Source organism: Mesoplodon mirus, assembly GCF_964341445.2.
Source record: "Mesoplodon mirus genome assembly, chromosome: 10".
Taxonomy (NCBI): Eukaryota; Metazoa; Chordata; class Mammalia; order Artiodactyla; family Ziphiidae; genus Mesoplodon; species Mesoplodon mirus.
In genome coordinates, this window is record NC_138986.1 from 2,319,887 (window position 1) to 2,331,191 (window position 11,305).

The 11,305-nt window shown below is 45.0% G+C and overlaps 1 protein-coding gene across 1 annotated transcript; it reads right to left on the minus strand.

Moving 5' to 3' along the window:
* Positions 1-2,598: 2,598 nt before the first annotated feature.
* On the minus strand, positions 2,599-3,715 carry CCR6 (C-C motif chemokine receptor 6; the record flags this gene model as incomplete). Its single annotated transcript, XM_082633826.1, has 1 exon — positions 2,599-3,715. The coding sequence occupies exon 1, from the start codon at positions 3,709-3,711 to the stop codon at positions 2,599-2,601; it is 1,113 nt and encodes a 370-aa protein (XP_082489952.1). The 5' UTR covers positions 3,712-3,715.
* Positions 3,716-11,305: the final 7,590 nt, after the last annotated feature.

Sequence of the window (11,305 nt, forward strand, 5' to 3'; positions counted from 1 at the left end):
CCACGGAGCGGCTGGGCCCACAAGCCATGGCCGCTGAGCCTGCGCGTCCGGAGCCTGTGCTCCACAACGGGAGAGGCCACAACAGTGAGAGGCCCGCGTACCACAAAAAACAAAAAAAAATTGTACTTTCCTGGCTTCACTTAAAAGCTAGGCTATCTGTCCTCAGAAGCAAATCAACATACAATTTGCAAGATAATACCTCCGTGCCTGAATTTTCACCTTTGCTGAGATATACATATAGTAAAATCTCAGTTATCCAGAAATAGTTGATCGAGACCACATCTCAACTACTTTGTAACAGGAACCAAGAAAAATTATCCTTTGAGAAAAAGAAAAATTAGCCTCTGGTCAGCACATAGATGTGATTATACATAAACACACACACATACATATGCAATAAATTACACATGTGCATATGATTAATGTATTAATAACAGCCTGGCAGGCACGAACCCATTGTCCCTATTAATACACAGTCCTGACAAGTGTAGACAGATGATCCCCGAACACAGTGGAACAATGTTTGCAAAGAGTCAGAGGAGGGACGAAAGGCACACACTTAAGGTCCAGCCAGAGCCTGACAGTGAGAGAAGATACGAGAAATAGATGAAAAGGAGACCCGGGAACCGTTAAAGAACAGTCCAGAGCCCTTTAATGTAGGAGCAGAGACCCCGGTAGCCCTGGGTCTCCGGGGGTGTCAGCCTCTGCAGCACCAAACGGCTGTTGATGCACCTGTTCTGATGTCCAAGGCAGCACGAAAAAAGGATGCCATTTAATGAAATAAAATATGTAGCACATTTTAGAAACACCTTTATTCATTATGGCTGAAATCTGAAAAGGGTTATTGCATAAAGAAGCAAGTTTCACTCCTCTGGAGACTGAGATGCAGAAGACCTTGATTCCAGCTTCACCGAGTCAGCATGATGTTTCTGTGCCGGTTTTGAAACACACTTTCACAGATCTCATCAGTGCTCTGGTCAAACCGAAAGCAGAGGAGGGGTCATGCCTGCTCTGCTTTGATTTCTGAAGTCACACGCTGACAGATTTGAAGGACGTGGGACCCCTGCACACCAGGGTCTCCCAGTCGGAGCTCTGAGACTGGAAGACAATTCCTACTTCACCCACAGAACAGTTTTATTTTGCAAAGCCAAAGCCATGTTTTAAAAATACAGGCTTTAAATCTTAAGAGATCATGTCGAATTTCATGTAGAGATGTAGCTGAAGCTTGTAAGAACAAGAGAAACTTTCAGATAACATTAAAAACACATCAGTATCTTTGCAGCTCATGTCAGGACTTTTCTAATACGCATTTGTGGGTTTTTCTGTTTTTTTGTTTTGTTTTGTTTGGTTTGGTCATGCCTCAAGCCTTGTGGGATCTTAGTTCCCCGACCAGGGATCGAACCTGGGCTCTCAGCAGTGAAAGCACAGAGTCCTAACCACTGGACTGCCAGGGAATTCCCACGTTTGTGTTTTTGTAAGATGTGTTGATGCTTTTCCACTTAGGTTCATATATTTACAAAGCACTTTCAAAACTTGAGTTCTATGAACTTTTGACGCAGTCAAAGAGATTTGTTAAAAACTGATTCCATAGTTAAGCTCAGACTTTTGGTAAAACCACTTTACTGCAGCAGAAGCCAACGCGATCCAAGGTCTCTGAGAAGCTAATTTGAAGCTCGTCACTACCAGAGTCCCCTCCACACATCTTTCTTCAACTCCACGATGGAAGTGAACAAAAGTTCTCTCATTATCGTCTCAGTAAAGTTTCCTGGTTCTTTTTTAAAAAGTACCCTATTTATTAAAAAAAAACAATTTAAACGACTAACTCTTTAAACTGCACTATAAGCTCCAATTTTATTGTGCTTTGTTAAACAAATACTTATCAAGCCCCTTCTGTATGCTAAATGCATGCAGTCTGATGGATTTTTAGAGGAGGATTTCCAATCACAGAGGGAAATGAAGCAAACGTACGCTTCCTGACGGCCCGTTACAACCTCAACTGCCTTATCCACCATGACAAGTGTCACTAGTACTTATGCAGCCACCTCTTCTGTCTCTGAGCTTGTTTTTCTTCTGCTTTTTTATGAGCTCATGCTTGAGAAATGAGAAAAAGCTCACACTTTTTCACAGGGAAATGAGATAAAGCTCAAGCCAGCCCATTTTGCTATTATGATTACCAACAGTAACCATCACAATGGACAAATGTTTAACCTTCTGCCTAAAGTGAGTTACATGAGGGCTTTCGTTTGTTTTTTCCATTTTGGTTTTTTAAGCCATGGGATGTTTTGTGATGACCAGAAGAAACTGTGGTCTAGGGCTGCTTAGTGAATGTTCCTGAAAGTGTTCACATTTGTCAGCAATTCATTTTCATTCAGCACTTCCCGAAGCCTGTTTTGCAGAATGCCAGCCGTCAGGGACAGGGGCACAGAGCATCCCCGTCGAGTGAGTTTGGGGGATGCTGCCCGTCAGTGCCTGCTAGCAGCCCGAGCACATGCAGCCCTGATCTTGCAGGAAAGACCCCGCTCGCTTTTGCTTCATGTCCACATGCCCCGTGCATTTTTGTCCTGTCTGTCCGCCCGTCCGCGCCGAGCCTGGGGGGCGTCACATGGTGAAGGAGGACGGGTTGTCATTGTCCGCCGTCTCGCTGTTCTGCCGGGAGGTGAAGTTGTCCGACTGCAGCCGGGAGCACGGGAAGCCCGGCGACTTCTGCCTCCTTCTCACACACCACAGGTCCTTCATGATCTTCAGGAAGTAGCTTCGAAACTTCTGACCGACAAAGGCATAGAGCACGGGGTTGAGGCAGCAATGCAGGAAAGCCAGGACCTCGGTGACGTTCCTGGCGTAGCCCAGCAGCCTCTCGCTGCTGCACGAGCGGTCCGTCCTGCCCAGGTTGACGGCGGTCACGAGAAGCACCATGTTATGTGGAATCTGGCAAGCCAGAAAGACAAGGACCACGGCTATGATCACGCGGATGGCTCTGTGCCTCTTAGAATTCTGCGCTTGAATTAAGGTCTTGACGATAAACATGTAGCAAAATATCATAAACACCAGCGGGATGAAGAAGCCAAAGAGGAGCTGCAGTCCCAGCATCAGCAGCTTCCACCGGATTGGCTCGGAGACGGTGTGGTACCTGGGCTCGCAGACGTCGCTGCCTTGTAGCTTGTATTTCTGGTTGAACATGAAGGTCCAGCTGGAGATGAGGATCGACACGACCCACACGACCAAACAGATCATCCTGTGGTGAGCCAGGGTCCTGGACCGGAGCCGGAAGGACTTGGTGGCCTGCACGATGGCGATGTAGCGGTCCAGGCTGATACAGGTCAGGAGCAGCATCCCACAGTTGAAGTTGATGGCGTAGATGCCGCGGGTCAGTTTGCACATGATGTTGCTGAAAATCCACTCGCCAGTAGCATGGTTGACGGCCCAGAACGGGAGGGTGAGGACAAAGAGGATGTCTGCGACGGCCATGTTCAAGAGATAAACGTCTGTCATAGACTTGGCTTTCTTATAAAAAGCAAAAGTGACCACCACCAAAATATTACCCAGGAGGCCAGAGACACATATCAAGGAGTAAGCAAGGGGCACAAAAAGCCCAGAGAACTTTCTGACCTCCTGCAAGGAACAGAGAAAGCTGTCAACATCGAGTGAATAATCTGAACTATTAGCCAACCCAAAATAATCCTCATTTGCATCGTAGATGTTCGTGGAATTCATGGGTTCCTGGAAAGTGAACAAAGATGGAGTCAGCAGTAGTGTAATTTTCAAGGAGCACGACTGACCGAAATTATGCTCCCAACCAAAATTAAAAAGATACTCACCATTCTCATGGTGGTGCTTGATCTGGGCAGAAAGTCTGGGCCTGCTCTAGAAGGGGAACGGACTTTCAACTCCTCTGGCTCACAGCAGAGAGAATAGGAGAGAAGTGAATCTAAGGAGGAAAGAAAGCAAAATGCATTAGTTAAGTATTCTCAGAGAGCCAGAGAATTAAGGAAATAGATGTCTTCCCATTTCAACACAAAGAGTGCACAGCATACTATTGTACCCAGAAATATGCATTTAGAGCTGGTGCTAGCAACCCCTTTCTGTAAAAGGCCAGATGGTAAATATTTTAGGATCTTCAGGTCCTGTAGTCTCTGACACAACTACTCAAATCTGCAGGTGCAGTGTGAAAGCAGCTACAGACAACTACACAAATGAGTGGGCGGACCAGACATGGTGCCATGGGCTGTGATTTGCCGATCCCTGATCTAGAGCATAAAAAAGGGTGATATCGGCAAAACCACAGATTTGATCTGCAGAAAAATCTTCTGCAAAATTCAAATTAATTACATTCACAAGATTCCACTGAACAAAACCTATAGACGTGTAGGTGCTGCTAGGATACTTTTAATTTATAGTCCTAGCCTGAAAATATTATATATAATATTAAAGGCTGGGTACATATTTATGGTTTTATATATATAATCCTTAAAAGCCACAGATATGTCCAATGGACAGTCTAGCTAACAACCACTAATCTGCTGGGGCAAACACATCATAATCCTCAGAAACCAGAGTTTGGGAAGGAAGGTTCAGGTTGGCATGGTTAGGGAAGGCTCTGTGGACAGACCCACTCTGGGTCCTTGGAGAACAGGTCACCTGCAGGAGACCACTCTGGCTGAAAAGGAATACTGAGCACTGCATGTTTGTGAAACCGTGTGACCAGCCTGGCCGGGTCAGCCTGACTACTACCAAACAACCTTGATGGAGCATGTGACATGCTGGGAATGCCAAGAGGGGTGACACGGGGTCCAGGCTCAAGAAATTCACCAGGAGACTAAGAATGGATGGAGCTGGAGTCTCAGCACGCAGGACTCTGAAATCTATCATTTGAAACAAACAGGAAGAAGGAGTCTTTGCTCCTCCCACACTCACTCCTCCTTCTTTACTTGGTGTTGTTCATCATCCTGCTTTATTATCCAGCCCCACCTCCGACAAAATCCCTGTCCTGGGATCCTGATACTTCTGTGAAATGCACATTCACTCTCCTTCTTTAGCTCCCCCTTTGCCATGCGGCCTAGCAAGGTCAAGAAGACGGAGGAACAACAGAAATGCGGGCCTCAGAGGCTCAGACAGGAAGGAGAAATGTGTCCCATAACCCATCCACCTGCGCCAAGTCAGTCCCCACCTCCAGAGCCAACACTGACATCTGGGGGAAGGATTCAGTAGATCACAGAGGTCACCCTGAAGGATTTTCTGAACATACTTCTTGTATCATTTGATTCTCCCGCTGTTGCTTCCCAATCACAGATCAGGTGGCCTGAACCCACTCCTTCCCTGATGCCTGGAGACTGAGTCTTCGCTGCCGCTCCAGTCCCTGCTCTGGACACAGGACTGCAGGGAGGCTGGGCTCCCCTCTGCACTTTTGCAATTGCCTGCAAGTGTAGAGTTCTAATGGGCGCTTCAGAGCATGCCGAAGACGCATAATACAGAGCTTCTGTGCTGCAAAAGCATATTGAGGAAGTAGACACGTCGATCAGATTATCAGATTAAACGTATCAATCAAAACTCAAGACTTGTGCTTCCAGTCATGATGGATTAACAGAGACCAAATGCACCTTACCGCATTAAACAACAAGAAAAGCCTATAAAATGCATTAAATCACAGTTTACAGACATCACAGGACTATGGTCCCCGACAGGAGACCAGTGAAGTGGGCAATGGTCTGAGCTCTGCGAAGCCCCCAGCTCTCAAGGGGAGCAGTTCCCAAGGGCAGAGCAGGGGGGTAACCCAGAGAATGGCCCTCTTGCTGAGTTGAGGAGACCAGGACCAGAATTCAGGGAGGCCCGGCGGCTGAGAAAGGAGGCCCTACACACAGAAAAATGAGGAGACTAGCAGAGTGGTGTCCTTAAGAGGAAGCGACACATGACTTGGGGAAGAACCACCAGAAAGGACGGGCAGCGGGGTTCGCAGTGCTCTCCCAGGCTGGAAATAGCTCTCCCATGGCCAGATCGCTGTTGCAACAGAAATTAGTTGATAGTCTCCCTCATGTTAAAATTTATTCTTTTAGCCCATCCGGCCACTCTCTCCCACAGATATATATTTTTTTCTTTTTCTTCTTGCTTAACTGCCGTTTGAAAATGATTGTTTTCTGGTTAGAATTGAACTATGCACCTGGTGTTTACTTCTTGGAGAAAACACTCCCTAACAACCCCTCCCTTTGTGAGCCTTCTTCATTCCAGAAAGAAGGTCATGGCACGATAGCCTCACGGACCACCAGAGCCCATCCTGGGACCACCTGACGCCAGCTTTGATGGTTCTGAAACTTTCCTGAAGTCAAGAAGAATGTGCCGCTTGCACTCTTGTCTGCTGCCCAATTTCCCACCCCTAGACTATAGAGCCTTTCCTACCCTCAAGGGAGGGCACATCTTGAGGGCACTAGCCTGCTGTGGCCCCCTTTGCCTGGCAAAGCAATAAAAGCACTCTTTTCTACTTCACCCAAAACTCTGTCTCCGCGTTTCTACTTGGCACCAGTAAAGAGGCGGGGTTTCGGCATCAGTGGCAACCATGACCTTCCGCATCCCAGGGCCCCGGGGAGCATCCTCAGAAGGGTGCCATCTTAGGAGTAATGGGGTTAAAATAATCTGACCTAAATGCTGCTCTGGACCTGCCGTCCAGAGCAAAGCCTGAGAGGAAGTCTCAAATGATCCATCTGATTCCAATAATACAACTACATTCCAGAATAAAGCCCAAAATTACTTAAAGAAATAAAAAAAATTCAGCCTTCAACATGTAAAATTCATAATGTCAAGCACCCAAACAAAAATTTCCAGACCACAGTAGATTGAATGTTTGCAGCTCCCCAAAATTTGTATGCTGGAGCTGAACCCCCAGTGTGATGGCAGGTAGAGATGGGGCCTCCCCCCATAATGGGATTCGTGCCCTTACAAGAAGAGACCCGACAGGGCTTGCTTCCTCTCTCTGCTCTGCGCCCTGTGGGGACACAGTGAGAAGACTGCAGACCAGGAAGCAAGCTTTCATCAGACCTGGATCCTCTGGGGCCTTGATCTTGGATTCCCCAACCCCTAGGATGTGAGAAATAAAATGTTTGTTGTTTCAGCAACAAGTAACAATGTGTGGTAATTTGTTATAGTAGCTCAAACTGACTAAAGCACAGACATTTAAAATAACAGAAAAGTGTGACCCATGATCTACACAAAGAAAGAGAAAAATGACAGAGATGATAGAATTAGCAGAAAAAGATGCTCCAACAGCTACTGTAAATATACTCCATATGATCAAGAAGGTAGAGGAAGGCATAAACATGATGAGGAATGTCATGAAAGATATAAAAAGACCTAAAGAAAGATCCTATAGATGAAATACACAATATGTAAAATGAAAATACATTGATTGGGGGACTTCCCTGGCAGTCCAGTGGTTAAGGATCCACACTTCCACTGCAGGGGGCATGGGTTCGATCCCTGCTTGGGGAACTAAGATCCCACATACCTCACAGTGCAGCAAAAAAATAATAATAATAATAATAATACACTGATTAGGATTAACATAGACTGGGCACCGATGATGATCAAGTGTAATTCTATGCCTCAGCAACATTTGGAAATTGAAACTGAAAAAAAATCATAATAGCATCAGAAAACATGGAATGAAATACTTATGAATACATCCACCAAAATGTATACATATCCTGAAAACTACAAAACATTGCTGAGAGAAATTAAATAATCTAAATTAACGGAAAGATATGTCATATGTAGATTAAACAATTCAATATTGTTAAAATATCAGTTCTCTCCAAACTGATCTACAGATACAACAAAACCCAAATCAAAATTGTGGCAAGGGTTTTTGTAGAAACTGACAAGGTAAATCTAAAGTTTATTAAGAAATTCAAGGGATTTAGAATAGCCAAAACAACTTTGAAAAAGAGAACAAAATTGTAGGACTCACAATACCTGATTTCAAGACTTACTAGAAGCTACAGCAATTATGACAGTGTGGTATTGGCAAGAGGATAGATTCATAAATCAATAGAACAGAATAAATACAGATTTTTAACTAAACTACCAAGGTAATTCAGTGGAAAAAACAGTCTTTTCAGTAAATGGTGCCAGAACAACTGGATACTCATGTATAAAAGTTGATCCACACCTCTTATATCATACCGTAGGCAAAAAAATAATTCAGAATAGGTTATAGATCTGTATGTGAGAGCTAAAACCATAAAACATCTCGAAGAAAACATAGGAGAAAATCTTCACACCCTTGGGAATGAAAGAGATTTCTTGTATATAAATTGCTCAAGGCATGAACTGTTATAAAATTGATAAATTGTAACTGATCAGAATTTAAAACTTCTGCCCTCCGAAAGGCTTCAGAAAATGAAAAAGACCATTGAATGGGGAAACAATTGTAAATTTATATCTGATCATTGTAGCCAGCATATTCGAAGAACCCTTACAACTCAATGTCAAGAAGACAAACAACTCAAGTAGAATCGGGCAAAAATTTTAAGTTGATTCACCAAAGAAAATACATAGAAAATACATAGATGTATTTATAAGCACAAGAAAAGGCACTCCATGTCATTAATTATTAGGAAAATGCAAATTAAAACTGCAATAAGAAGTCGTTTCATGCTCACCAGACTGGCTAAAATCAAAAAGGCAAACAAGACTGTGGAAGAAGATGTGGAACCTCGCATTCTCACCAAAGTGGTGGGGATGCAACACAGAGACCCACTCTGAGAAAACAAGTCAAAGTCTCTCATAAGTTAAACACACACTTACCACGTGAACCACAAGTGACCCCTGCGTGTTCACCCAGGAGAATGAAAATGAAAGACTTGTACTCAAAGGTTTATTCTTAACAGCCCCAAACTGGAAAGAACCCCAGTGCCCATCAGCTGGGGAACAGATGTGTAAATGGCACCCTATCCACACACTAGGACGCAGTCAGAAGATGAAAAGTGGCTACTGATGCCCACTCCACACAAGTGGATTACAAAAGCATTTTTCTGGGTAAAGAATTCAAACATATAAGACCCATATACTGCATTATTCCATTTATATGAAATTCTAGAAAAGGCAAAACAATAGTGGCAGAAACCAAGTCGCTGATTGCCGTGGGTGAGGGATAGGAAGGAGAGACCGGCGGGACCAGGCTCGGGGACTTTTTGTGGTGCTGAAGATGCTCCCCGTCAGGGCGGTGACTGTTGTCAAAACCCACTGAAGGGTGTACTTCAAATTGGTGACATTTATTGTTATAAATTATGCCTCAAAAAGCTAATAAAAATAACGTGCACACAGCTTCACACAAATGCGCTGATGTGGGGGACTTGTCCTCACTCGGCACTGAGCAGGTTGTGGAAGGTGTGTGGGAAGAAAGACTTCCAAGGACTCCAGAAGGAGGAAAAGGTACAGACCGAGGGAGGGGTGGGCTACAGGTGCATGGGAAGGGGGCTGGGAGCAAAGCAGGAGGGGATGCCATGGAAGCGGGGACACAGGGCTGCCGTGGAGACCACGCTGCTGGGGAGCTGTGCAGGGACCGAGGCCAGACGGAGTCCAGACCTGGGGAGGCAACAAGGGTGCTGGTGAGACGCGGCTGCGGGGTGCTGGGGTGTCAGGCCTTCATACCATATGGAGGTGGGGTTGGCAACTGTGGGAATGGCCGCCCAGTTAAAACGCAAGAGGGAAGGGATATGGGAACAGATGTATATGTATAAATGATTCACTTTGTTATAAAGCAGAAACTAATAAAAAAAAATGCGGTAAGGGATGACCCAGCATGCTCAGCCCAGCTGGAACCCCACTTAGGGGAGATGTTTTTTAACCACACCGTGGTAGATAATGTTTTCTGAATTCAAACTGAATTCAGTTCAACCAACGTTTATGAGTATCTACTGAGGAGAGACACAGAGGATGCAAAGATGCATTGAACATAAGCTCCAGCTTCCAGAAGCCGTCAGGTAAACACATCAGTATAAAACTGTGCGATACTGGCAATAATAGTGGGGTGTCCAGAAGAACAAGGGGTTCCCTCTGGTAAGGAGACGGCCAGGGTCAGGAGAGGCTTCGTCATGAATGTCGGCGGGAGGCTCTAAGCTGGCACCGCAAGGAACCAGGTATTCAGGCCATGCTGCCGGGGGGTGCACTCCAAGCAGAGACCTTAGAAGTTCGGTCTGAATTATGTCTATTCCTGAGACATTATTGTAATTTCCTTTGATTTCCTCTTATTTCTGAGTAGAATGGAAGAATAAATCACAATAACCCAAATTTGTAAGTTCCGCATCTTTCAGGGATAGTGGTACATAACTGTTGGGTGTAAACAATACAGAAATCTGGATGAGGACACACAGTGCTATTGTGGTTGAGAATCAGTGTTCACAAAAAAGACTGCTCTCAGGTTGACGCATATGCGAGGCACGTGCAGTCACTGGAAGTAACTCACCCTGCCCCAGACCACCCTTTTCATTACAAAAATCATGTGAGTTGTTTGGGGGAAATGGCGTTGGTGACAGATGGGCATCAGGGGCACCACAACATGGAAAGAACCTTTCTTTTTTCCTCAAGTAAATTACCTCAAATCTTGAGCAGCAATAGTCAGCTTTTTGGAGAAAGAATCTGCGGACTCTCTGTTATGAAAATTGTGATATTAAGACATTTCAAAAATAGATGTTTCGTACCTTCTCTAATGAACTGAGAGTTAACTATATGTGTGGTAATTTGTTATGGAAGCAATAGAAAACTAAAATAATGCTCAATAAATGTAACCTGTTAAAAGTAATTGATCTTTTATTTTTAGGCCAAATTATTGCAAGGCTTAGAATGAGGTACGTGATAGTTTCATCAAGTCTACACTGATCAGACTTACATAGTAATTTTGAGTTGAGCTACGGAAAAAAATGGCCACCTGGAATCAATTGAAGCCAAGTGGCTATGATGGTGAAGAGAGACCCCCATGTGTCAGAACTGGAGATGTTCCACCTGAAAGGAGGGAGGGCCAGGTAGGAATGAGGTCATCAGCTACCCGCAAGGCTGTCATTTGAAAGAGGGTCTAGGCTTACCCGTCCCCGCACAGGGTAAGAATGTGCCCAGTGCGTGGAGACGGTATCCACAGATTTGACCAAACGTTAGAAAGAACACTTGAACCGTTTAGTAAGAATGGCACGAGCTGCCTTGGGGGACGGCAAACTCTCTGGCGGCACAGTGGTGAGTCCTTACAGGACACGAGGTGGGTGTGAGGTGGGTCAGACCTGCTGAATCAGAGTCTCTGGTGATGAGCTCTTTGGTGAGGAAAGGGTTG